The sequence below is a fragment of the Bos mutus genome, chromosome 16, assembly GCF_027580195.1.
Source record: "Bos mutus isolate GX-2022 chromosome 16, NWIPB_WYAK_1.1, whole genome shotgun sequence".
NCBI lineage: Eukaryota > Metazoa > Chordata > Mammalia > Artiodactyla > Bovidae > Bos > Bos mutus.
Window position 1 is genome coordinate 41,188,108 of NC_091632.1, and position 27,413 is coordinate 41,215,520.

General features: G+C 40.3%; 1 protein-coding gene across 3 annotated transcripts in view; it reads right to left on the reverse strand.

The window, feature by feature from the left end:
* Positions 1–27,413, reverse strand: part of RERE (arginine-glutamic acid dipeptide repeats) — a 416,446-nt gene that overhangs the window by 145,167 nt on the left and 243,866 nt on the right. For all 3 annotated transcript variants that reach the window (XM_070385173.1, XM_070385171.1, XM_070385172.1), the window contains 3 exons: positions 27,128–27,233; positions 25,610–25,706; positions 12,032–12,136 (listed from right to left, as the gene is read on the reverse strand). In XM_070385173.1, the coding sequence (XP_070241274.1) occupies positions 12,032–12,136; positions 25,610–25,706; positions 27,128–27,233 (308 nt within the window). The remainder of the gene's footprint in view (positions 1–12,031; positions 12,137–25,609; positions 25,707–27,127; positions 27,234–27,413) is intronic.

Here is a 27,413-nt window from a genome sequence, read left to right on the forward strand (position 1 = left end):
TGTTTACGCTTTCAGATAAACTGAACTGAGACTAAGATAAAATGAAAAACTCTTGTCATGCTAAAAAAATTGTAACACAAGACTTCACTTAAACAAGTTTTACCTTTGACCTACAATGTGAAACAAGTATCTACAGGTTGGAAGATCATCTTCCCTACTGGTATGAAAGGTAACATGTCCCCAAAAGTGTGTGACTAGAAACTGCCTAGAGAAAAAAAAAGCTCTTTAAACTAAGAGCAACTGAATTAAAACCCAGCTGTGCATTTAGTCTCTAAGTCATGTTCAACTCTTTGCAACTCCAAGCCTGCCAGGCATCTCTGTCCATGGAATTTTCCAGGCAAGAATATTAGAGTGGGTAGCCATTCCCTTCTCCACAGGATCTTCCCAAATCAAGGATGGAACCCAGGTCCCCTGCACTGCAGGCAGATTCTTTACTGACTGAACCACAAGAGAAGCCCCATAAAAGCTCCTAAATTGCTTGAAGAAATCAAATAAAATAACAATTTAATAAATTTATCATTACTCTGAAAAACCATGGGAACCATTCCACAGACCACAGCACAAACCTCAAACTGAGTCCGCTGAAGACCCAGCTCTAAGTTCAATCCAACCTCAGAATATGGGGTCAGCTCTCCTCCTCAACGGAGAAAATTAAGGAGCCCTGAGACCTGAAAAGTAAGTAAGCTAATGCACCCCTTATAACCACACATTCCAATTCTAGAAATGGTCCTGATTTCCACTGACCAAGCATGGTCCTACGCTGGGGACACCTTGGAACTCTGCTCAGTCCTTACGGGCCTCCAAGACCCAGGACTTATTTTCTCCCCCAGCTGTCTTGAACATTGAATGTGAAAGTTGCTTTGTTGTGTTCAACTCTTTGTGACTCCATGGACTATAAAGTCCATGGAATTCTCCAGGCCAGGATACTGGAGTGGGTAGCCTTTCCCTTATCCAGGGGATCTTCCCAATCCAGGGATCAAACCCAGGTCTCTCGCACTGCAGGTGGATTCTTTATCAGCTGAGCCACAAGGGAAGCCCAAGAACACTGGAGTGGGTAGTCTTTCCCTTCTCCAGTGGATCCTCCCAACCCAGGAATCGAACCCGGGTCTCCTGCATTGCAGGCGGATTCTTTACCAACTGAGCTCTCGGGGAAGTCCTACTAGATGCTTCCTCACTCCTGACAACCTGCCTGGACCTCAACTTCTGCCACTATGCTTCTCTAACTCGTCATCTGGCTGCCTGCAGAGCTATTCAAGCAACTTGCACAACAGACACCCAAGTGCTGGGTCTTCCCAGAAGCCCTGTGACCCTGGTACCTCTACCCTGTCTCCGGATCCCAGACCTCCTAGTCCTCTCTCCTCCAATTAATCCCTAGTGATCAACAGGTCAAAGATGAACACTTCTAAACAGATTAAAGGGGCGCCAAGCAGGTGAAATGCACATATTACACTAATAGATTCTTTCTAAAACTAAAAAGGTTTATTAGATAAAAACTGACTAAATAATCACTCTGTCCACCATAATTCTAATTTTTGGTGAGCAGAAAATTTACATTTATCAAAGGTAAAGTAAGAGCTATAATATGGAAATTTCTTAAAGTGCTTGGTACTCTCCAGAAATAGAAAAATGTCTTATTTACAAACAAGAAGTTAAAAAACAAGAAACAGGAATGAAAAGTTAATATTCAGGAAACTCCAAAGAAAAATACTCACTGGAAGAAAGATACCCTATTTGACATTTAGTCAGTACTACTGATTAAAGTACTACTACTACTCTTCAATACTGTAGTACTACTACTCTTCCTTTTAAGAGATGAGAAGGTTTCAGAAACAGCTTGTTTAAAATTTTATTCTGAAATCGTCCCTGGTGTATGGAAATGGACCTGAGTTTTATATTTATGTTGATCTTTTAGCCAGCATACATGCTGATTTATCTTACCACATCTAATCATTAGTTCATAGATTTTCCTCTGGTAAAAATACTGCATCATTTTAATAAAAGTTCATTTCTTCATTCCCAATCCTCACATAGCTTCTTTTTCATGTCTTGATGGTGATGGGAGTCTTTCTGTTGTTTCTGATTTTAGACAAAATACTTCCAACACTTCACCTTTAAGGGTGGTGTCTGCAGTAGGTTTTCAGTAACCATTCTGTCAGGATGAGGGAGCTGCATTCTACAGTTGACTTGCTAAGAGGTACTCCCGTCCCTGTCCCCACAAACACTGAATGGGTGTTGAATTTCATCAAGTGCTTTTTCTCCATCAAGATGACTGTATATTTTTTCTTCTTTAATATGTTAAAAAAAATAATAAAGTATGCTACAGATAAATTATTAAACTATCTGTGTATTCTATAAACCCAACTTGAGTATTTTTTAATGCTTTGCCAGATTCCGTTTCCCCACATTTTATTTAAGCACTTTACATGCATGTTTGTGATCTATAAATCTTACTTTTTTATCTGGTTTTGGAATAAAGGTTTTACTTGTCTCATAAAATAACTTGGGAAACCTACACCATTTTTCTCCATTCTCTAGAAGGCTGGTAGAATTCACCTGTAAAGCATGAGTTTAATTTTTTTTCCTGTTGTCCTAATGAGAACAAAAGGAGAAGTTCTGTCTAAATTATGAAAACTGCCTTTAAAGGGAGAAGGCATGCATTTCTTACCTACTCCTTCTTTCTTCCAGCCTTAAATCTGGGTGTTATGGCTACCATTCCATCACCACCTTGAGCACAAACTAACAGCTAAAGTTAAGGATCACAGAGGTGATGCAGAGCCTCATACCAGCCTAGGACTGCTTCCTTTCAGACTATGCTTACATAAAAATTAAAGTTCTATTTTTTTTAAGCCTAGTATACAGTCTCTTTCTGACAGTTCTAGCAATGACATTCTTACCATTTATCTGATTCAAGTTGATGACACACAGTTTCTTCCAACATTTTGTAATTTTTGACAGTGAGCTCAGAAGTCAAAGATATTTTATCTGTACATAGTCTACATGTTTGAATTAGGGCATGTACTTCCCCCAAAATTGCACATGCTTCTGTCAGGTGTCCAGGGTGGCTTTCTATATTATCTTCTCATGATGGGGTTCTTATATTTTTCAAGAGTGCAAATTTAAGCCTAAACTGTCTTGGGAGCATGGAGAAGGCAATGGCACCCCACTCCAATACTCCTGCCTGGAAAATCCCAGGGATGGAGGAGCCTAGTAGGCTGCAGTCCAGGGGGTCGCTAAGAGTCGGACACGACTGAGTGACTTCACTCTCACTTTTCACTTTCATGCATTGGAGAAGGAAATGGCAACCCACTCCAGTGTTCTTGCCTGGAGAATTCCAGGGATGGGGGAGCCTGGTGGGCTGCTGTCTATGGGGTCACACAGAGTTGGACACGACTGAAGTGACTTAGCAGTCTTGGGAGCAAGGCCCAAAGTTACGAATTATAAGACGACTTCTCGATCTCTTCCCCCTGTTCCTTTTTTGGTCTGGAGTTCCAAACCTAGACATGTTTCTCTGTCATTTTCCTCTAGTCCCAGATATGTTAACTAGTTTATCCTTCCACCAAAAGAATAGACCTTTGATGACCCTAACTTCACACAGGCTCTCAGCTCCAACTTCCTAAACCCCTGAAATCAAAACCTCATCTCCTATACCTGCTGAGTGTCAAAACCAAAGATCTGCATGAAGATGAGCAAATGACTCAATTCCTCTCACTCCGACTCCTAAACTTTTTAGTTTCTCTTCATTCTTGTGAGCTCAGCTCTGCATTTAAAAGTTCTGTGGTATTTTATGCAGTATTTGTAGATGTTCACTGCAAAAGGGTTTTTGGAATGATCAAATCTGGGTTTTGGTCCTATTAAAGTTCTTTAGTAGGCTGTGTTTCCAAATACATATGCTGTCTCTCAACTGTCTCCAATTCCTGCCACCTCTGGTGAATGTTTCAAGAGCTCAAATGTGATGACACAGGAAAAGCAAACCAGAGAATATTTATATGCAGCTCCAGCTTTTTGTCCCCAAAAGCTGTACAAAGACCATGAGCCATTATGAGTAGAAAAGATGACTTCACTAAAACAGAAGTGAATTTTGAAATGTCTCAGATCCAAATTCACTGAAATAAGGAAAATCCACTCACACTCGCTTTTCAGCTGAAGTACAAATATTTATGTTGAAAAAGGACGGTCACAATGTTATTTGATCATGCTATTTAAACAATGAGAAAACCATAAATGTCCAATAATATGAACTGAATAGAAAAATTACAGCACATCCCTAGGATGGTATATACAAGGTGCTCGTCACAAATGTTTGTAAAATGTTTCATAACATGGAATTATGTTCTTAGCAGAAGAAGATGGACAAATAGAGGAATGTGTGATTACTTGTACATTATGTATAAACATATTAATTATAATCTTAATATACACACAAATACCTATACAAGCACAAAGATATATATTTAAGGAAAAACACAAATATGATTTATAGAATTACCATTATAACACTTTTGCTTCTTTAATTTTTAAATTTGTCAAGTTATTCTTTAGTAGGTACATGTTTTTCTTTATTAGAAAAACAAAGTTATTTCCCCAAACAGCCAGAAGAAAATATGTTGTATATGAATCAATCTATGATGAAACCATAGAAATTAACAGCACAAAGTTTTGAGTCAAACAGCATTGGGGTTTCCTGTTTACTAACTGTATGCCTTAGGCATCTATTTAATATAATATCAATTTTTCCTCATTTATAAAATAAAGATAATGCCAACCTAACTGAGCCTTTACAGGAACAAAATAATTAATCTAAGAGTAAGCATTCACTGCATGGCAGTAGGAGTCGTTATCCCACACACCTTGAACAGATGATATTACAAATTTGATTCCTAGAGGTCACACTAAGAAATAGCAAATGATAAACCTACTAAAATTACAGCTCAAGAAGTCAAAATCCATCCATGTGTGAGAGAGAGCAGAGTCTGGGACAGGAAACTGGAAGTAAAGATAGGACACTGAGATGAAATTTTCTACTGTTAAAGATGAGATAATTACAAATAAGGAAAAGCAAAAAAAAAAAATTAGCAAGAACCTTGTGGTATTAGACTAGAATTGGAAAGTTTGGTATGAACTCATGGACGGACAGACACACACAGAAATGTAGGTGTAAACACAGCATGCGTTACCTCCCTGACCCTCAGCCTCCGAGCCCTGTTCACTTTGGCGGCCTGAGAACATGACACAAAGCAGTGAACACACGGAGCACCTGATCCGGGTTCCTAAGTACTATTCACCAAAATGGGACCTCAAAGTGAATGACAGTAACAGATTATAACCTTAGACAGCAAGGAGAGAAAACCAGTCAATTCTAAAGGAAATCAACTCTGAATATTCACTGGAAGGACTGATGCAGAAGCTGAAGCTCCAATAGTTCGCTCACCTGATGTGAGCTGACTCACTGGAGGAGACCTTGATGCTGTGAAAGACTGAGGATAAGAGGAGAAGGCAGTGGCAGAGGATGAGATGGTTAGATATCACCACCAACTCAATGGACATGAATTTGAGAAAACTCTGTGAGATATTGAAGGACAGAGGAGCCTGGCTGCTGCAGTCCATGGGGTTGCAAAGAGTCACAAAAGACATATCAACTGAACAACAATTACAACAGATTAATCGGCAACCATTAGTCCACCCTGATATAAATAAATGAATAATTCAAACTATTATGAGGAAGAAGGTATCTACAGGGTCTCAAAGCAACTACCTTACAAAATGGTCATCAATTGTAAAAGGAAAAAGAGAAACTGTACAATTGCAAAACCTGGCAAATACCACCTTATTCAACAAATGAGAATGAACATTACCAGTAATGGGACAAACTAGAATTGTATAACACGACAGGATGTAGAAAAAAGAACACACATTTGCAGTGTCCCTGTCAAAGATATATGATGTAAATCTAATGAGAAGGAAACATCATCAATGCAAAGTGAGCAACAGTCTACAAAACAATTAGCTGATAATCTCCCAAAGTACCAACATCATGGTGAAGGAAGGAGAAACTTGTCTGATTGAAAGAGACTGAACAGACCTATGACAACTAACCACGTAATGCTGCACTGGATTCCTTCTGCTATAGCCTTTTGTTTAGAAACTTCAGAAGGGTCTGAGAACTCCAGGGCAATAATGTTTCCTTGACAATTTCCTGATTCTGAAGGCAATATTGGGGTTATGTAAGAAAATGCCCTTGTTCACAGGAACTACACAGACTATTAGAGTGTGATATAGCCTCCTGGTGACAATTATTTTCAAATGGTTCAGTTAAACAGAGGTTTTCTACTGCACTTGCAACAGTTCTGTATGGTCAAGACTGTTTCCAAACAAAGTAAAATGAAATGAATCAAGCAAGTAAAACACTCAGCACAGTGTCAGGTAAACAATATTGCTATGATTAATAACATGATTGTCACCATTGTGGGGAAGATTAAATACAAATTCTTGCAAGTGCCTCTGTTTATGATTACTACTAAATGTAAGGATAATAATAGTTAAGCTTCAATATTGCTTAAAAAAAAAAAAGAACCCTGCTTCCTGGAAAAAGATAAACAGAGAGGGCACAGGTGAATTCAGGTGATCTACTTGCTTTCTACCTGATTACCAAGAGATGACTCATGTTCAAGGCGCAAAGAAGCAAGAATATAATCAGATGTTTCATGCTACAGCCAAAGTCTTAGAAGAGCCCACTGATGCTTGTATAAAACTGTATTACAGAGTGGGATTGCCCAGGGGCCAGCTGATACACAGAATGCTACATTTTAAATAACCTTGCTGCTGCTGCTGCTGCTAAGTCGCTTTAGTTGTGTCCAACTCTGTGCAACCCCATAGAGGGCAGCCCACCAGGCTCCCCTGTCCCTGGGATTCTCCAGGCAAGAACACTGGAGTGGGTTGCCATTTCCTTTTCCAATGCATGAAAGTGAAAAGTGAAAGTGAAGTCGCTCAGTCGTGTCTGACTCTTCGAGACCCCATGGACTGCAGCCTACCAGGCTCCTCCATCCATGGGATTTTCCAGCCAAGAGTACTGGAGTGGGGTGCCATCACCTTACTATCCCTTTTTCCTTACTATTCCTGAACACACCTTAGAGACCCAAGGTATTCTTATTTAGCAAGGGGAAACAAAGGGACTGGATCCTGGGAAAATCCATGCTTAATAATTTAAGAATAAAGGCACCTCTTTCACATGGCCACTCTGCAAACCTGTTCTTCCTAGGACCCTACTCACTATTTCCTCCTTCCCCTCCTAACTCACTGGTCTGAGGCAGAAAGGTAAGAAAAACTTTTCCAAGAAATGAAAGGTATAGACTCAGAAAAGGTCAAAATTCTCACACACGCGCACACACACACGGCACTGGCCAACAGGTTGAACCTACAGAGGTGGGGCGATGGGAAGATGAGGGAAAGAACAAATATTCAATAATCCCCACCCTGAGCTACACGGAGAACACTCTCATTTGCTATAAAAAGCCCAAATCGCTCTCTCAGTATTTTTTTTCCAATTTTGCCTCGCAAATTTTTCAATAAAATATTCTGACTGTAGAAATGTATTATTTCACATCAACATCACTCACATACTTACTGTAACTGTTCAGTCAGTTTCATCATGGTCAATGAAGGAATTTACCATACATTTTTAGCAACTGTATGTTCTCAAAGATTTTATCATATTCCAAGGAGAGGCAAGAATCCCCAGTGCTTGGACGTCTACATGTCAGCAAAATCAATCTCACAGTTAACAATCTACCTGGTAGAAGGAAGACTTCTTAGGAAGTAGCTCATGTTTTGCTTTTGGATTTAACATTTTACAGGGTTTTTAAAAAGATATTTCTCAATCTTTTCTTCAAAAGAAAATTTATAATTATTTTTGCAATTCCTGAGAAGCAACTAAAAATCTTGACAGTTTACAAAAGCTACCCTGTTTTTGTTTTCCCCATTTTACTAAAGCTGAAAACGGTCCAGGAAGTACAAGCTTTACCTATGGACACAGAGATGAAGTGGCAGCACAGATCAGAACCCAGGCTGCCTGGGTCCAAAAGGGGAGATCTTTCCAGGTGGCTGGTCTTAACAAAATGATCAAGCAGTCAGATTAAATGTTCATGAGGTACTAGACAAACAACAGGGACAAGAAATGGACGGATGGAACTAGATCTCTATGGCCTGGCTCTTTTTCTAAGCAAGGATCAATCCTACTTTAGTTCAACCAAGGATATTGGTGTTTTGGCCAAATACATATATACGGGCTGCTGCTGCTGCTAAGTCACTTCAGTCATGTCTGACTGTGTGACCCCATAGACAGCAGCCCACCAGGCTCCCCTGTCCCTGGGATTCTTCAGGCAAGAACACTGGAGTGGGTTGCCATTTCCTTCTCCAATGCATGAAAGTGAAAAGTGCAACTTGGTGTTATGTACTAGGACCTCTAAGCTGAAATTTATTGACTTTATTTAAAGTTTCTAACCAGATTTTAGATAAGACACTTCAAAGAAAATGAGAACATAATGACATTATGTTGCAGGGCATGCTGACTGCAGAAGTAAATTTGGAGTGAAGCTTATCTGTGGAGCAAAAGTGAACACTCCCTGAGTGCAGAAACATTAAAACAAACTCCAAAAGGAAACTCCAGTTACCGAAGGTTCCAAGTTCTCTCTCATTTGCCAGCCCCTTGTAGTCTGTATTGTTCAGTTCAGTTCAGTCGCTCAGTCACGTCCGACTCTTTGCGACCCCATGAACCGCATTACACCAGACCTCCCTGTCCATCAGCAACTCCCGGAGTCCACCCAAACCCATGTCCATTGAGTCGGTGATGCTATCCGTACTTAAAGCTAAAAGGACTTCTCTGGTGGCTCAGATGGTAAAGAATCCTCCTACAATGCAGGAGACCGGGGTTCAATTCCTGGGTCAGAAAGATCCCCTGGAGAAGGGAATGGCTACCCACTCCAATATTCTTGCCTGGAGAAGTCCATGAACAGGAGCCTATGGGCTACAGTCCATGGAGTTGCAAAAAAGCTGGACACAACTGAATGACTAATAACTCTTCACTAAAGCTAGAAACATCTACTCCCGTATTTTTTGCTCAAGTTTAGTTCCTTAAATGTCATGGTTAGCAAGAACACAATATGACAATCCCTGAGCCAAGATCCTTAGGACTAGAGGATTTTCAGATGTAAGAATTTCTTGGATTTAGGAAGTTCCATAGTTTATACATCACGTAATACCCCAGCAGTGTCTGAGCAATGACCCCTATCCTATCATATTGGTAATTTGTAGTCAAAGTTGTGCAAAAAGCAAACTGAACTATATTAGGAATATAAAAAGTCTCATATCAGTTCAGGCCAACTTTGACCTCATGGTCAAATGAGAGTTTTAGCACCCAACTTAGAAATTTTTTTTGATTTTCAGAGCTTTCAAGAATGTAATAACGAAGTTAGGGAGGAAAAGTAGCCTATAAAAGGATCTGTGATAAATGTTAGAAGAAGGAAAAAAAAACCTAACATTCAGTGCTGGCTAAGATGCTAAATAAATTATGGAAAATTACCTAAGTCAACTGTTAACTACCATCAGAAAATTTGCTATGGAAATATCTTCATCTTAAACTTCAGTTTTAGCTGCTCACTTAGAGTTCCCACACTAATTAAAGGGAGGGAAACAGTCATCAAAGTTAGGAGTCACAGAATCATTCTTTAACCTCCAGTGGTCTTACTGATCAGTCAGTGCACCATCTCACAGGATTATTACTACAACAGTCTGATAATCCTCTCCAGATGACTCGGGGCACCAAGTCAGCACACAACACCTGGCAGACACCATCCCATGCTGGTCCCGCTCATCCACATGGTAGATAACCATATGAGAAACCAGCTCACCCCACTGCCCCCTCCCTCACAAACCTGAAACAAAGGCAGAAACAAAGAGCATGCACCCCAAGCATTCTAAGGACTGCGTTGTGCATAAACCAGGAGGAGAAGACACACAGTTTTCTAAACTCTGCCAAATCACACACACACTTCTGATGATTTGAGAAACTATGGGATGTGTACATCAAACCTAGAACTTCAGAGGGAGAAAGTAATGTTCATGGTGAAACCAGTGAGCTTGTGTCACACTGGCTCATCACTGGAAACATTCACACTCACTTTTTGAGACCTGCCACCAACTTACCACTTAAAAGGACACATTAAAATTTTATATGATGAACTGCTCAATTCATCCAACAACCCCCAAGCTCTTACACTACACCAACACAAGCTGGACACAGGGAACAAGAACAGAAATGAATGAATGGGGCTAAGGCCAAAGCACTAGAGTGATTCAGGATGCAGAGCCTGTAAAAGTGCTGCTACAGGCATGGTTCAGTGTTGCCTTTTCAGCTGAGATAAGTAATAATAGATTCCTCTATCACACGCCTAACTCAGGTTTTAAAGCAAAATTGATGGCAAGTATCAATGAAGTATCATGACTGCCAGCAACATATAAAAAAATGAGACAGGAGTTTGTGTTTGAGTCTTCAGCCTAACACAGGTAAGTTACAAATCACTGTAAATAAGCATTCCGCAAAAATAGATGCAAAACCAAAACTAGTGAAAAAAGAATCTGACTGGCTGTTCTGAACCCAAGAGCTAAACACTTAAAACACAAAATTCCCTCAAACAATCTAACTTGTGCAATATGACAGCTACTATCACAAAGTTAAATAAACACAACATCATTGTAGTAACAGACAACTGTGCATCCAGACAGAAGACCAAGTTCAAGTGTCCCACACTTCACTGGGGCAACAAAAAGATATGACCAGGCAGCTAATTAACACATATGTAAAATAAACATTCTGAAACAGAAGGTGCTATTTAAACATTACTGCTGATCACCTTCTCTGTCATTGGAATAGAGCATACTTTTGAAAATGAAAACGAAACTCAAATTCATTGCTTTTTTTTTTAAAGGTAAGCAAAAAAGGTGACTATTACCCCATAGCTGTTGTCTAATATACATATGGAGAGAAAGACTAATATATATGTTCCAACCGAGCTTAATTCAGCCTCTTAGAACCACAAAAAAGAATACGTTCCCTTTTATTGACCCTAGTTTGATGACCTAAACAGCAACATTCTAAATGTTATCTATCATTTCTCAGCATCTCCCAGAAACAAGTTTTCACTAAAACAACACACATCATACAATTATACTTAACGTAGTTCTCCCACTAACTTCCTTGAGCCAAGCATCTTTCATTTCTTACTCAATCACTGTACTTGCAGATTATGTCTTGATTGTCCTGAGCAAGCATAGACTACCTGGTCATCTAATGACCTCTCATTTTTTAAAATCCTTAATAAAACACACAGTCACATGAGTGATACAAGATAAATATGAATACATACAGTCTTACAGACATTCTCTCATGGGATGAGTTAAAATTACAGCCTATTAGAGACAAACAATTTCTTCTGTTAAATTATAGTATTTTGACTCTGTTGCTTTTCATTCAAAAAGTAATAATTCTATTTACCAAGATGGCTGAGAAATGGATGTATCCATCTTATACTAGCAGTCTTACTAGAGATATTTCAGTGAGTGTTCCTGGGGATTTATTAAAGGAACAAATTACTAATCAACACAACCACAATGTCCTAGTATTTTCAGTATGGTATAATGGAAAGTTTGAATGAATGTTCATGAGAGTACAGTTCATAATAAGTTCAAAATACAGACCAACGAAACATACGTCTTTATCTTGCCCTCTGCAAACCCAAATTTCTCACTTTTCCTTTTCTTAATGAGTGAGGCAGCAGGGGGCAAGCTGCTTTAGATACCACAGACATTAATTACAGCTCTTTTCAAAGAGATTTACTACAGGACTTTGTGTCTCTCTCTCTTTCTTTCTCATCTTAGGAGTATATGCCCAGAAGTGCAGACAAACACACACACACACACACACACACACGCGCGCGCGAAGCTGAAGTTCTCAACCTAGGGGCCCATGTGATGCACTTACCTTGTCTCAGGGTTGTAGCCTAGTATGTAGAAGAATGAATCCACTCGGGCCTTAAACTCTCTAGCAGCAAATATGTCAGAAAAATGGGAGATGTTACACTTCCCTCTGAAAATAAACAAACAAAAAATGTTAGCAATACTGTCAACTGCTTTGTAAATCAAAATACTGCTGGCAGAAGAACTGATGTTTTTGAACTGTGGTGCTGGAGAAGACTCTTGAGAGTCCCTTGGAGTGCAAGGAGATCCAACCAGTCCATCCTAAAGGAGATCAGTTCTGGGTGTTCACTGGAAGGACTGATGATGAAGCTGAAACTCCAATACTTTGGCCACCTGATGTAAAGAGCTGACTCATTTGAAAAGATCCTGATTCTGGGAAAGATTGAGGGCAGAAGGAGAAGGGGACGACAGAGGATGAGATGATTGGATGGCATCACCGACTCAATCGACATGGGTTTGGGTGGACTCTGGGAGTTGGTGATGGACAGGGAGGCCTGGTGTGCTGCAGTTCAGGGGGTTGCAAAGAGTTGGACACAACTGAGCGACTGAACTGAACTGAACTGGTAAGAGGTATGTAATAAAAAGTACTCTTTCCCTTATAAAAAAAAATATTACTGCTGGAAAGGTAAGAGTGAGGGAGATGTAACTCAATCCATAGTACTCCAAGAAAATGCAGAATATGGTGACAAACTCGTTAATTATCTATTCAGAAAAATGGGAGTTTCCCCCCAAAATAAGAAAATGTCCAATAATACATATATTTTTTGTTTCATGACTGCTTTTACCTACAACTTTACAACATAACTGCTTTTATCTCAGTCTTATAATAAAATTAAACAACAAAGATAAACTAAGGGCAGGATTGGGATTAAAGGATATGAAATATTTTGGGGGAAAATTTAAACCACAGTCACACTACTTTACCCAAAAATCCACCTAAAGTCTTTGTAATCATCAAAGCAAAATGGGCCTTTTCCTCCTGCTGCCTTAAGATAAGGAGAAAGTGTAACTGAGTATGGAAGAAATTCACTGTCTTGGAAATTAAAACCTGGAGAAATTTTAACTTTTTAAATATATACATGTGTTTGAATATATAAATACACAGTTCCCAAATTTTCAGTAACTAAAAATTTTCACGTAACTGTAGTGTAAATGACTACACTAGAAAATACTTTGCCATCGAAATACAGTAAGGCAGGTTCATCTACTAACATAAGTTAGACCACAATATAGTTGAGCGTTCTACATTACTTAACTCCTGAAGCAGAGTTTCCAGGCTCCAAATGTAAATGTCATTTACATCACATCATGAGGTACCGCCCACCTCCCCATGACACACACCTATGCACACACTGGAGTGTTGGGAGAACTTCTGAGATTCCCAAGAAGACAGGGAGGTTTTAAGAATTTCAACTCCCTCAGCCATTTAGGCAACTTTAACATCATTGCTACTGCTACTGCTAAGTCGCTTCAGTCGTGTCTGACTGTGTGCGGGCCCACAGACGGCAGCCCACCAGGCTCCCCCGTCCCTGGGATTCTCCAGGCAAGAACACTGGAGTGGGTTGCCATTTCCTTCTCCAATGCATGAAAGTGAAAAGTGAAAGTGAAGTCACTCCGTCGTGTCCGACTCTTCGTGACCCCATGCCATGGACTGCAGCCTACCAGGTTCCTCCGTCCATGGGATTTTCCAGGCAAGAGTACTGGAGTGGAAAAGAGTACTTCCACTCAAGTGGAAGCCAACGGCTAAGATCAGAGTAGAGAGAATTGGTGGATCAAAGGTTCATCAACAACACATGTGAGACACTTCCAGGGATGTGATCTCCCACTGCTTGAATAGGCATTCCATTCCCACAAGGGTCCACGAACTGGCACGTTAACAACATGCACACACTTGCTACCGGCCAAGGTGTTAGTGAAAGAAACTGAGGGATGTCAACATGGCAGATGTTCATTCACTTCCTGCCAAATCAAAAAGCAATGCCCTCCTTTCCCATAGAGCTTAAGGAACCTGTGACCAAAGCCTCAGTACTGGACAGAAGACAAGATGATCTCAGACAATCTCCATTTTAGAAATTTAATAAAAATACTATTGAATTCCTAAAGTTCCAAGAGAAATGAATTTTAAATTTTACTTAAAATCCTTTGTTGACAGCAGCTTTCCTGTAGTGAGCAGCATCACTGGCCTCTGCCCCAAAGCACCCACATGCGCCATCACTGTGACACCCAAAACCACTGCCAAAATGCTCCCAGGGAAGGACATGGCTATGCTGTGCTCAGTTGCTCAATTGTGTCTGAGTCTTTTTGACCCCATGGACAGTAGCCCACCAGGCTCCTCTGTCCATGGGGATTCTCCAGGTAAGAACACTGGAGTAGATTGCCATGACCTCCTCCAGGTGATCTTCCCAAGCCAGGGATCGAACCCAGATCTTCCACACTTGCAGGCAGATTCTTTACTGGAGTGGCAACACAAATGGTTTAGGGAAAACCCAGATCAGTGAGAAGAGAAGGCTGTCATCTGATAAATGACTATGAAACTGTACTAATGGGATTTTATCTACCACTATGTCCTTCACCTGTTTCCTGTTTAATTATAGGAGGAGTATGGATTTTCACATGTTAATTTTATATCCTGCTACTCAATTTTTTAGCATATGATACAGTTTAATCATTGATTCTCTGAGGTTTTCCCGAATGCTAACTGTATATGCAAATAAACATAGTTTCACTTCTTCTTCATCCTTTCTTAAGCTTCTAGTGAGGGCTTCCCTAGTAGCTCAGTGGTAAAGAATTCACCTGACAAGAAGATGAGGGTTTAATACCTGAGGTGGAAAGATCCCCTGGAAGAAGAAATGACAACCCATCCCAGTATGCTTGCCTGAAAAATCCCATGGAAAAAGGAGCCTGGAGAGCCACGGCTCATGGAGTCGCAAAGAATCAGTTCAGACTTAGCAACTGAACAACAAAAGGAAGTCTCCAGCTGCACTGTTCGGCTAATGCAATGAAAACGTGGAAGGTAGTGGAAACTGAGGACATCTTCTCCTTCTTCCTGATCTCAGTGGAAATGTCTCTCGGGTATTCCCATTAAACACGACACCCACTTTAGAATAAATGTACCACAACCATAGTTTTGGGGATAAGCTTTTCCCCTAGATTTATTAACATGGTATATGGTATTAACAGAGTCTCGAGCATTAACCTACCCTGCATTCCTGGAATAAATCCCAGTTGGTTATAACAACCCTTTAATAAAATATCAGAATTCTTTAAAGTACTTGATTAATTAGACCTAATGTTTTTTCCTCATAAATTTCTGCTTCTATCATTACTGCTTCCTTTACTGTGCTTTTGCTGTTGTCTGTAACAGTTTGTTCACACTAGCCTTGGTACAAATGTCCATCAACAAAGAAACAGGTAAACAAAGTACTATCTATTTTACAATGAGATTACTAGACAACAATACACAGGAAAGAGTTACTGATACATAGCACATTGTGAAAAATCTCAAAAACTAAAAGCTGTGTAAAAGAAGCCACACACACAAAAAATTACATACTGTATGATTCTGTTTATATGAAGTTCTAGAAGAGCATAGAGGAATTGATGGTGGGAGAAATCACAACAGTGGCTGTTTTGGGGAGGGAAGTTTAGAGAGAAGAGCTGCTGAAGGGAAATTTCTGGGATGATGGGAACATCTTGTGTCTTGTTTGGGGTCAAACAAATTTGCCCAAATTTATGAAAATGTAAACTTAAATTCTGAATTTGTGTGTGTGTGTGTGTGTGTGTGTATAAATAAATACATAAAGTACCGGGAGAAAATAAAGCAAGTGTCATCAGCATAGAGCTGCAGCTGTCCCTGCTAGTTCAGGAGCCCTAAGTACTAGGCAGAGGTGAAGACAGGGCTGACCTGAGCAGGAAGCCCCTCAGCCACTCAGTTGGTTCTAACTGGCTGGCATCTGTTCTGAAATATGTTTCATATCGCCTGGTATTGAAGAGCTTACATTTAAAGTGTGTGTACATGTGTACCATTTTAAGCACTCAGTATTTTTTCTCCAGTGCTCTCCTTTCTTCATGCTCTAGCTCAGAACAGTACATTATTTGACAGTGTTTGTGAAATGGAGGCAGAGAGACTGCTAGGAGAAAATTGCCATCACACCCACCCTGCTGAAACAGTTGCTTTCACAGCCTCCTCAGTCCTGCATTCCCCATATCTAACGTGATGCTTCTAAAGACAGGGAAGCATCATGTTTGAGGGTCCTTCTGTTCAGCAGCAACAAGAGCTTCCTGGGAAAGACTTGCTTGGTAAGTGCTTTGCTGTGATGCCCCACAGGTATGCCCTGAGCACCAGACCACCTAGACAGCTCTGTGTGGCTAGTGGGAGAGGGCCATCTGAAGGGGATGAAAAAGAAGAGAGAACCTCCTCATACAAGCAGAGAAACAAATGGAAACCCTAACCAGAAATTCATTCCCTCAAACTACACCCAGAATTGAGCAAGTCTTCATACAGCCCAGATATGCAAACCTCAGAGAAACTCATGGAGAGAAAGGCCCACCAGCTCCCACAGACAGCTCAGAGCAGCACGTTTGTTTACAGTTCTCACTGCCACTCTTGACCAAAAATGAGGGGGAAAAAGATTGTGAGACAGAGGGATTATCATGTGTGTTGCACAGGCATAGAATTTTTTTCTTTTTTAGGTTTCTTTTCTGTTTCTAGTTCTTCCGTTTCCTTTGCCTTCCTGTATGGGTTATATGAAGGTTTTCTAGATTCCATCTTGATACAGTGTTCTGACAGTATCGCTCTATACAGTTTTACAGTCAGTTCAGTCGCTCAGTCATGTCTGACTCTTTGCGACCCCATGGACTGCAGCATGCCAGGATTCTCTGTTCATCACCAACTCCCAGAACTTGCTCAAACTCATGTCCATGGAGTCAGTGATGCCATCCAACCATCTCATCCTCTGTCGTCCCCTTCTCCTCCTGCCTTCAATCTTTCCCAGCATCAGGCTCTTTTCCAATGAGCCAGTTCTTTGCATCAGGTGGCCAAAGTATTGGAGTTTCAGCTTCAGTGTCAGTCCTTCCAAAATTCAGGACTGATATCCTTTAGGATGGACTGGTTGGATCTCCTTGCTGTCCAAGGGACTCTCAAGAGTCTTCTCCAACACCACAGTTCAAAAGCATCAATTCTTCAATGCTCAGCTTTCTTTATGGTCCAACTCTCACATCCATACATGACTACGGGAAAAACTATAGCTTTGACTAGGTGGACCTTTGTCAGCAAAGTAATGTCTCTGCTTTTTAATACGCTGTTTAGGTTGGTCATAGCTTTTCTCCCTAGGAGCTAGTGTCTTTTAATTTCATAGCTGCAGTCACCATGTGCAGTGATTTTGAAGCCCAAGAGAATAAAGTTTTCCCATCTATTTCCATGGAAATGGAAACTATTTCCATTGTTTCCTCATCTATTTGCCATGAAGTGATGGGACCAGATGCCATGATCTTTGTTTTTTGAAGATCATTTTTTGAGTCTTAGCCCAGCTTTTCACTCTGTTCTTTCAGTTTCATCAACAGGCTCTTTAGTTCTTCTTCACTTTCTGTCATAAGAGTGGTTATCATCTGCATATCTGAGGTTGTTGATATTTCTCCCAGCAATCTTGATTCCAGCTTGTGCTTCATCCAGCCTGGCATTTTGCATGATGTACTCTACATATAAGTTAAATAAGCAGGGTGACAACATATAGCCTTGACGTACTCCTTTCCCGATTTGGAACAAATCTATTGTCCATGTCCAGTTCTAACTGTTCCTTCTTGACCTGCATACAGATTTCTCAGGAGGCAGGTAAGGTGGTCTGGTATTCTGAGCTCTTTGAAGAATTTTCCACAGTTTGTTGTGATCCACAGCCAAAGGCTTTGGTGTAGTCAATAAAGCAGATGTTTTTCTGGAACTCTCTTGCTTTTTCTATGATCCAGTGGATGTTGGTAACTTGATCTCTGGTTCCTCTGCCTTTTCTAAATCCAGGTTGAACATCTGGAAGTTCACAGTTCACATTCTGTTGAACCATGGTTCAACAATTTCAGTGGTTGCTCTAAATACAACAATATACAACATTGCTACCACTAAATCCTCTCTGCCTCGCCACTTTTAAAATTTAATTGTCTTAAGTGTTTAAGAAATCTTCTTAAATACTCCTTAAAGACACAAAAGTAAAGACAAACAAATGGGAAAATATCCCCTATTCATGGATAGGAAACTTCAATATAGCATTTTTCCAAACTTTTAAAACATACTATAAAGCCTCTGTGGGCTTCCCCTGTGGTTCAGTGGTAAAGGATCCACCTGCAGTGCAGGCAACACAGGAAATGTGGGTTCAGTCCCTGAGTCAGGAAGATCCCCCGGAGAGGGGCAGGGCAACCCACACCAGAATTCTTGCTGGAAGAATCCCATGGACAGAGGAGCCTGGCGGGCTGTGGTCCATAGGCTGCAAAGAGTTAGACATGACTGAGCACACACACAAAGCCTCTGTAATTAAGAGCGTAGCATCAGCGCATAAACAGACAATAGGAAACAGAACAGCAAGTCCAGAATACATACTGGAAATAAGGGGGCATCTCAAACCACTGAGGTAAAGACAGTAAACAGTACTGGGTGGGTCAGTCAGGGAGAATGCCTCTATAAAACGTGGGGTAAGGGGCTTCCCTGGTGGTCCACAGGTGAAGAATCCGCCTTCCAGGGCAGCGAATGCAGGTTCAATCTCTGCACATGGAACTATTATCCCACCTGCCACAGGGCAACCAAGCCCCGAACTGCAACTAGAGAAGCAACAAAGACCTGACACAGCTCCCCCACCGCCCCCCCAAAAAAAGAAAAAATGGTGTAAGTAAGTACTTTCTAACCTTGACTCAAAGTCCTGAGGGAATGAAAGAAAAGACTGCTAAGTCTGACTAAACAGAAATAAGCTTTGCATAATTTTTAAAATGATAAAATTAAAAGAAGACTGACAGAAGTAGGAGAAAATACCTGCAACAGGCATATTAAGAACTTTTAGAAAGGGGGAGACAAAGATAAAAACCCACAGAAAAGACATGAACAGATAATTCATAGAAATATAGACAAAAATATCCTTTGAAATGAAAAAATGCTCAAACTCACTCACTGTTAGCAAAGTAAAGTAGAACAACACTAAGATACTATTTCTCATCTATCAATCAGACAGGCAAAAGTTTTTAAAATAACATAACACATTCTGTTGGGAAACTGAAAGCCTGGACATTGTTGGAGGAAATGCAAATTGGTATACGCTCTCAGGGCGGGAAACATACATACATAAACTTTTCAATTCAGCAACCCCTTTCCTAGGAATCCACCCTGAAGATACTCATCCAATAATAAGGAATCACATATGCACAAGGATACTCATTGCAGCATCATTTACAATTGAAACATCTTGGAAACAACCTACATGCCTACACACACAAGACAGCAGGTGAATAAACCACAGCACAGCCACACAGTGGAATGCTACACAGCTGTGAAAAAGAGTGAGCTGATTAAACTGCCATGGAGCAATTTCTAGAACCACGAAGAGAAAGAAAGCAAAGTGCAAAAAGAGTATGCTATCCTTCACGTAAGAAAGAAGGTACAAGAAAACAGACATGTACTTGCTTATCTGTGAAAAGAAAATACAAGAAGGATAAACTAAGAGGTAAAGGGAAAAGTTATCTATACCAGGTAGGTAGGCAAGAGGAGGGAAGAAATGGGGAATGGGAACATGGCAGTGGGGCTTAAGGCTGGATCTTCTTACAGCTCTGAACTGTGGAGGCACAGCAATAGTTCACAAACCCTCCCTCACCCAAAAACTAAACAGCTCAAATCAAAGAAGAGGAACCAAAGTTGGAATGAAAGTCTAACAAAGGTGAACCTAGCTATACCATAAATAAATAATACAAGCACACCTAGGGAGCTATGAAAAACAGAACTGACCTGAATAATTTGAGAAAACAGGCTCTTGTCCATAATATACACTATGTGGAAAAGTATGTTAGTCACTCAGAAATGTCTGACTCTTTGTGACCCCAGGGATTGTACATAAGACTAAAGACTAAGATGCAGTCAATAAATTTGTTTCTCACAGGTGCATGGGTAACAAATTCTGAAACTAAGTATATCAAAGAATTGGATAAAAATAAGCAAATATATTTTTAAAAAATAAGAGCTGAGTGTTTCACTGTAGAAGAAAGAAGTTACCGGTAAATGGGAGGAGAGGGACCTCCCTGGTTAAGACTCTGCTTTCACTTCAGGGGGTGTGGGTTTGATTCCTGGTTGGGGAACTAAGGTCACACATGCAGTGAGCAATGGCAAAAATAAAAAAGAAAAGGGGAGGGTACAAGGAACCTTGTGGTGCTAGTCAGACCACGCCCTCTGCTCTGGGCCACATGAAGACACAGGGAGAAGCCAGCAGTCTGCACACCAGAGCCAGGTGCTCACCAGAACTCACACACACGGGCAGCCTCAGACACAAACACACACACCTGGAACCTCTAGCCTCCAAAACTCTGAGAATGAAATTTCTCTTGTTTATAAGCCACCCAGTCTATGGTCTTTTGTTTCTAGCAACTCAAATGAAGTAAGGCAACCATGAAAACCAAGTAAGGTCTTTGACTCAATGGCATTGTTCCAATGCTATTTCTTGGTTCTGATAACTATACTGTAATTACATAAGATACTAACACAAATGAAGACTGGGAGAGAGATACATGGAAATTCAGTATTTGTAACTTTTCTTTGTGTCCAAAAGTAGCTCCCAACAATAGAATTTTTAAAAGACTATGACATGTTCAAGGACAGAGACAGCATACTATTCAGTGAGGTATTCCCTGCACCTACAGAGCCCTCCCGCTATAAGTAGCTCAATAACGTGTTAAATGATGGATGAATAAAGAAAGCAATGGTTAGCAAGTTATGGTATCTAATGAAGTTCTAAGCATGTACAGACAGAACAATAAAAACAATAAAAATGCTGTAGGTCAGTCATTTCACATACAAAAAGAACTGTGGACTGAAGCTGGAAAATGAGTCTTAAGTTGCAACACTAAGAGCTCTGAGGCTTCGTGAGAGCCCTGAGGGAACTTGCAGGAGCTAAAGGAACTTTGCAAATTCTAAGGAAGGGCTGAGGAACTATATACCATGATGTCATTAATCCGTTTCAATTACTACACACATGTGATTCCAGCTGCCCATAACAAAGTAAGCAGATAATTTGATTTGGGTTGAAAAGGGGGCAATCAGAAGCCCAAAAGACATAATTTAAGGTTTCTTGGTCCCGGGCTTCCAGAAAATTCACTCTAAAACATATTCTTATGACAGTGAATTCCTAGGTTAGATGACAACCTGACCTACCTTGGATATTTTTTTCCCAATAGGACACAGATAATCAGAAGGCTGGAAAATAGCTCTCAAGCTGATGACACAGCTGTGACCTCCTGTCTGCCCTCCTCTATCAATACTTGAGAATCTTCTGTTACAAGTGACCTGAAAATGTTGTCTGGGTCACATGTTCATAATCCAATCACAAAACAATCACTCTTGATCCTTTGATGTCAATAAAATATTATCCTTAGGGCAAAAAAAAAAAAAAAAAGACACCTATAATAGCAAACAAACTGCAAGCTACATTTTTTTATTTAGCTTAATCTAGCTAATCTGCTGATTCTCAGAACATCTGGAGATGGCTCCTGGGGCTGAACACTTCTCCCCATGCCTGAAGTGGTCTGAGAATCCACTCAAGTCATGCCAGAGGCCACAGGGAAATGAAGTAACTGTACCACCAAGAACAGAATTGTACTTTATTTCACTTTTTATTTTCTTCCCTTTATGCCTTTAAGAAGCCAATTCAGATTCATGAGCACTACTCTGGTTACTGAGTATGAGATACTCTGCAAGAGGCTTCTTCATGCTCTGTACCTTCCTGGATACAGAAGCAGTTCACGGTTCTGTCACTTAATCATATGACTTTTTTTTTAAGTTTGTTAAAAAGAAGGCACTAAGGTTAACAAATGTGACCTTCGTCATGAAACCAGGGAGCAGAGCCAGGATTCAAGCTGAAGTCTCCTAATTTCCATTTGGCTCTTTTCCTATCACACCAGTGTCAGCCAAAAATACACACCTGGGAGTAAGGAGAACTCAAAAAGACTACTAACTAAGTATTACTACCTGGTTATTGATCAACGTAAAGAAGAAAAGAAAATAAACAGTTGTACAAACTTAGCCCCAAAGGTAGGAATGGGGGATAGCCAAGGTCAGCAGCACAGCAATAATGCTGGGCAAATTCAACTCCGATTTCTACTACAGTGAAGATCCCACCATCTCTTCTGGGAATAAATCCGGTTGGCAGGGGGTATGGGGGGAATGCTACAGGCTCCATTTATACAGAGAGGCTGCCTAGGAGTTCTGTTTTCCTTTTGATTTGTGATGGTGAAAGGACAAAGCTCTCTGGGCCTTTACAGCCCAACCCCAGCACCAGCTTGAAAGATAAAGTTATACATCGGTTTCCTCCTGAGTGAATGGAAGGGCCAGAGCCCCCTCAGAGGCTCTGTGAGCCCAAAGAATCCACACAACTGAGCACTTTGATCTCTGAGAAGAATGGTGCTAAGTAAGCACTATCGTTCTTTTTCTTTCTTTTTTGTCCTCCATGGTTTTTTCAGTACATTCATTTGATCCTCTTTCATGTGCCTATGGACTATTTTATTTGTCCTCTTTCAAAATTGAAGTTTATTTTTGGTAGTACTACTTTTTACCTGTGGAGAATGAAAAAAAATTCTTTCAATGGACAAACGGTGAATGAAGAATTGGAATTAAAAAATGAAAGCCTAACTCCCACCCCCATACTTTAAAATTAAAGTAATCTAGCTTTAGTGAAGAGAAAAGGAATAGAGATTCCTGGGGGCACTGCTATTCAACTCTACTTTTATCAGAGATGATCCTATGGTGAGCACTCTGCCACTGCAAACCAGGATTATTAAGCAAAAGCAAGAACCCCCAGATGAGCCCCAGATGCAGACAAATGTCAACACACCCACAAGGGTTACAGAGCAGCTACTAGACCAGATCACCAGTAACCATGTGGTGATGCTCACATTCATCTGGTGTCCTTGGGGAAAAAAACCCAACTGTCAAGTCACCCAAGAGATGCTCTGTTTGAAGCAGACAAAAATCAAATTTAAAATGACAGTTTTATAAAACCACCTCATAACCTCTTTAAAGGAAAATGCCACATGAGAAAAAAAAGCTAATCAATAAGGGTTCTAGTCACATACACAGTGAAAAGGAGATAAGGAATCACCACAATAGCACTCCAGCTCTTCGGTGGCCACTGAAGAGACGATGACATACACAATTACAGAAGATACTGATTATAAACTGAGTCAAAGTTCATTCATCTGGGTCTACCTAAAATTATCTGGAACGACTCTTTGGACCCCGTGGACTGTAGCCCACCAGGCTCCTCCATCCATGGGATTCTCCAGGCAAGAATACTGGAGTGGGTTGCCATTTTCTTCTCCATCTAAAAATGCTAAATAGTATAAAATGACTATACAGATCTGACTATCAGTCTTTGATAAATTTTCAAATAAATTTGCTGTGAGCAAATATATAAAAATCCATTGAATAACCAGAGTAACTTATCTCACATGTTTACTTAACTTAAACTCTAAATTGATTAAAAATCATTCACCTGAATCAATGAAATAAGAAGGGGGTGTGGGGGTGGGAAGCATGTAAAACAGGTAAGAAATTATCCCAGGATCAATCCACTTGTCTTAGCTGACAATTCAATGGTTCTGTCAATCTGTCCAACCTTCCATTAATTCACTTTGTTCAGCATGCAAGTTTAAGATTGGAAAACCACCCCCAAGAAGACATGAAAAGCTTGGGGGAATTTTGAAAGAAATTTATAAAACACTACAGGAATTCTCCAAATGTATCTCAAGTTCTGTAAGAAGCCAAATCTAACCCCATACACGCCTTTCCTTACAGCAGGGGCTGGCAGACTACAGTCTGCAATCCAAAGCTGGTCTACCACCTGCTCTTGTACAGCCTGAGATCTAAGAATGGTTTTTCCATTTTTAAATGGCTACAAATTAAGTCAGAGAAGACTTGCATCTCCTGACATGTGGAAATTAAATGAAATTCAGACCTCAGTGTTCACAAGTAAAGTTTTACTGGCACACAGCCATCTCACTTATTTACGCATTGCCTCTGGCTTTTGTACTACGATGGCTGAGCTGAGTAGCTGCAATTAGAGACCATGCAAGACTATATGACCAAAAAAGTTTGCCCAAACCTGCCCTGTGTTAAAAGTTGCTACACTTTGCCTTGAAATAACTGGCTCGAGCTACGCAGCTTTACACAAGAGGCTCCAGATGGTTCTGCTGAATACCATCTGAGCAATATAATAGAGAAATCACTCTATCTCATTGTAGCTAAATGCCAGCAAATCCCTATGATTTGTTTTTAAACTGTATTCTTAAACAAAGAAAGTGGTTCTTTCACCATTTTTGTTATTTCCAACGGGGGAAAATGTATAATAAAATCTCTTGTCTTATTCCTTTACCACTTAAGAAGCCCCAAGTCTCCATCTCATAAACAAAATATACCAGAATAAATAGGTATCTTTTTCTTGAAAGGGACAGAAAATAACAAAAGGTATGAAGCTTATGGTCACTTTTTTGGCATTATTACCGAAGACTTTAAGACTAGCAGCAACGTTACCTCAGAATAAAATCTTCAATATGCTTTCCCCATTCCCAAGTAATGGGCTTTCCAGGTGGCACAGTGGTAAAGAATCTGCCTTCCAAAATGCAGGAGACACAAGAAATGTGGGTTCTATCCCTTGATGGGGAAGATCCCCTGGAGGAGGAAATGGCAACCCGTTCCAGTATTCTTGCCTGGAGAATCCCATGGACAGAGGAGTCTGGCAGGCTATAGTCCTTGGGATCGCACAGAGTCGGACACAAGTAAGCAACTAAAACTTTTCTAGTGGCAGAGATTGAATCTTCAGGCAACAATCTATATAATAATCAGTCATGTCCGACTCTTTGTGACCCCATGGACTGTAGCCCGCCAGGATCCTCTGTCCATGGGATTCTCCAGCCAAGAATACTGGAGTGGGTAGCCATTTCCTCCTCCAGAGGATCTTCCCAACCCAGGTATTAAACATGGGTCTCCTGCATTGCAGGCAGATTCTTTACCATTTGAGCCACCAGGGAAGCCCAATCTGTGTAACACCTCACCCTAAGTAATTCAGCAATAAATTTTCAAAGAAATAAAATACATAACTACAGGGGGTGGGGGAGGAAGGAAGGAAGGAAGAAAAAAATATAGATTTTCCCTTCACCCAGATTAGTGAAGACAGAGGCCACCTCTGAGACCCCAACAATCCACAAAGTTCACGCCGAGTGCCAGCTTGCTGAGACAACGCGTAGAGTGTGACTGGTATTACGATATCAGATGAGATCCGGACAGCTCAGACTCTCTACCTGCATGCTTGATGACTTCTCCTCCACAGAAGGATCATGCATCTTGGGTGCTTACCTGAGGGCAGCGGCGTGGTAAGTGTCAACGTAATCGGAAATGAAGAGCTCTCGGTTCTTGATAACTGGGTCTGTAATGACAAGTTCTCTTCCAGAGTCTGTCCAAAAAAGAAAATAAGAAAAAATTAATTAGGAGAATATTATAACTGAGTTTCCCAAAATAGGAAAATTCTACAGAATTTTTCTTTCAGGTTCAACTTCTACTATAAAAAGCACAATAAATAACCAGTCCTGGTCAGCAAAACTAAGAAGAGGAATAACATACAGCAGGAGTAAAAGGAAAAAGTGTCCTGCCGAATGTGTTTTTGCCCGTTAAGTCCCCACCATTTGCTGAAATGCTTAAGCACAAAATGAAAGAAGGGAAAAGAAACAACTATCATACTTTAGCAACTTGCTAACCACTAAAAAAAATGTTACTGATCTATTGCTAAACTATATTTAAAAAAGAATCATCATTTAACTGCTTTAACAGAACTTTTAAGTTTCAAAAAAGAAAAAAAAATGGTAAAACATAGAAGACTATTATTCTTCAAAGCTGTTTGCATATTATTACACTCAGGCTTGACCTCTAATGTGACCTTAATTAAAAAAAAAAGCGGGGGGGGGGGGGGTAGAAAACTGTTTTTGACCACTGGTTTGTTGACTCAAAACTCATCTCCCAAAGCAGTGTGAAGGAGTGAGACGACTACAGATATAAGGGCCATAGAGCTGGACCCCTGCCCTGGGGCCTCCAGAAGACAGGAAGTCTCGTCAACTCTCTTAGCCTCTCTGAGCCCTGATTTCCTCATCCAGAAGTGGGGAGTGACAACCCCTAAAGCATATAAATAATGGGTAACAAATGTCAATCAGCTAGAATGAGGCCTAGCACCTTTCAAAACAAGAAGTCAATGAAAAGAAGCTATTACACATCTGAATAAATGGAATGTACACTTATGTAATGTACATTCATATGTACACTACATATGTATATATTACATATGTACACTCATATGCCAATAAAGTTATTGGGTAGAAACTACAATGCAAGTGGAAGAAAAAAATAAAAGATGCTCTGAACTACCTTCCTACTGTTCTAAAAGTCAATACTCAAACTAAATTTCAAAATACTCAGGAAAGCTCTGCTTCGAAAACTGAAGTTCACAACCCTGAATTCAGAGAAGTTCAAAAATACAGTTATTTAAAAGAAACAAAAAGCAATTCTATAGGATTATAAGTGTCATTAGTTCAACATTAGGTGAGAAAAAGGAATAAGAAGACGAAGCTACTTTTATTTCTGAAAATGTATCTTTACTCCAAGTTCAAGGAGAAGATGTTACCTGCACATGATCAGTTTGCTTCTCTTTTAAGGCAGAAGCAGTAAAGAACTCAACAAAAAAGTGAACACTCCAGTAAAGTCTTTATAAAATGCTTTTTCAGTGAAAATTTTGGACAGTGGTTATCTCTATTTAATGAATGTTCTTAGAAAGAACTTTGCCAAAGCTAAGAAAGTGTAAGAGTCAAACCAGAAGGAGATATTTACCATTTTCATTATGTCGATCCTGAACCAAATGCTGGTACACAGAATCTGGGACTTCAGACTGACGGTAGTACCATTTGACGTTCATGAGTAGATGGTCCCTCTTACTCTGAAAAGGAAAATCTAACAGCATTAGGAACAGGACTGCAGGCGCCCACAGGCGCATACCACACCCATGATCAAAAGCCCCTGGGAACAGGCGGACAGGCAGAGGAGGGGACATACAATTACCACCAGCACCACAAAAATATGGACAAGTTAATTATGAGGTCAATTTTTACATTTTGAA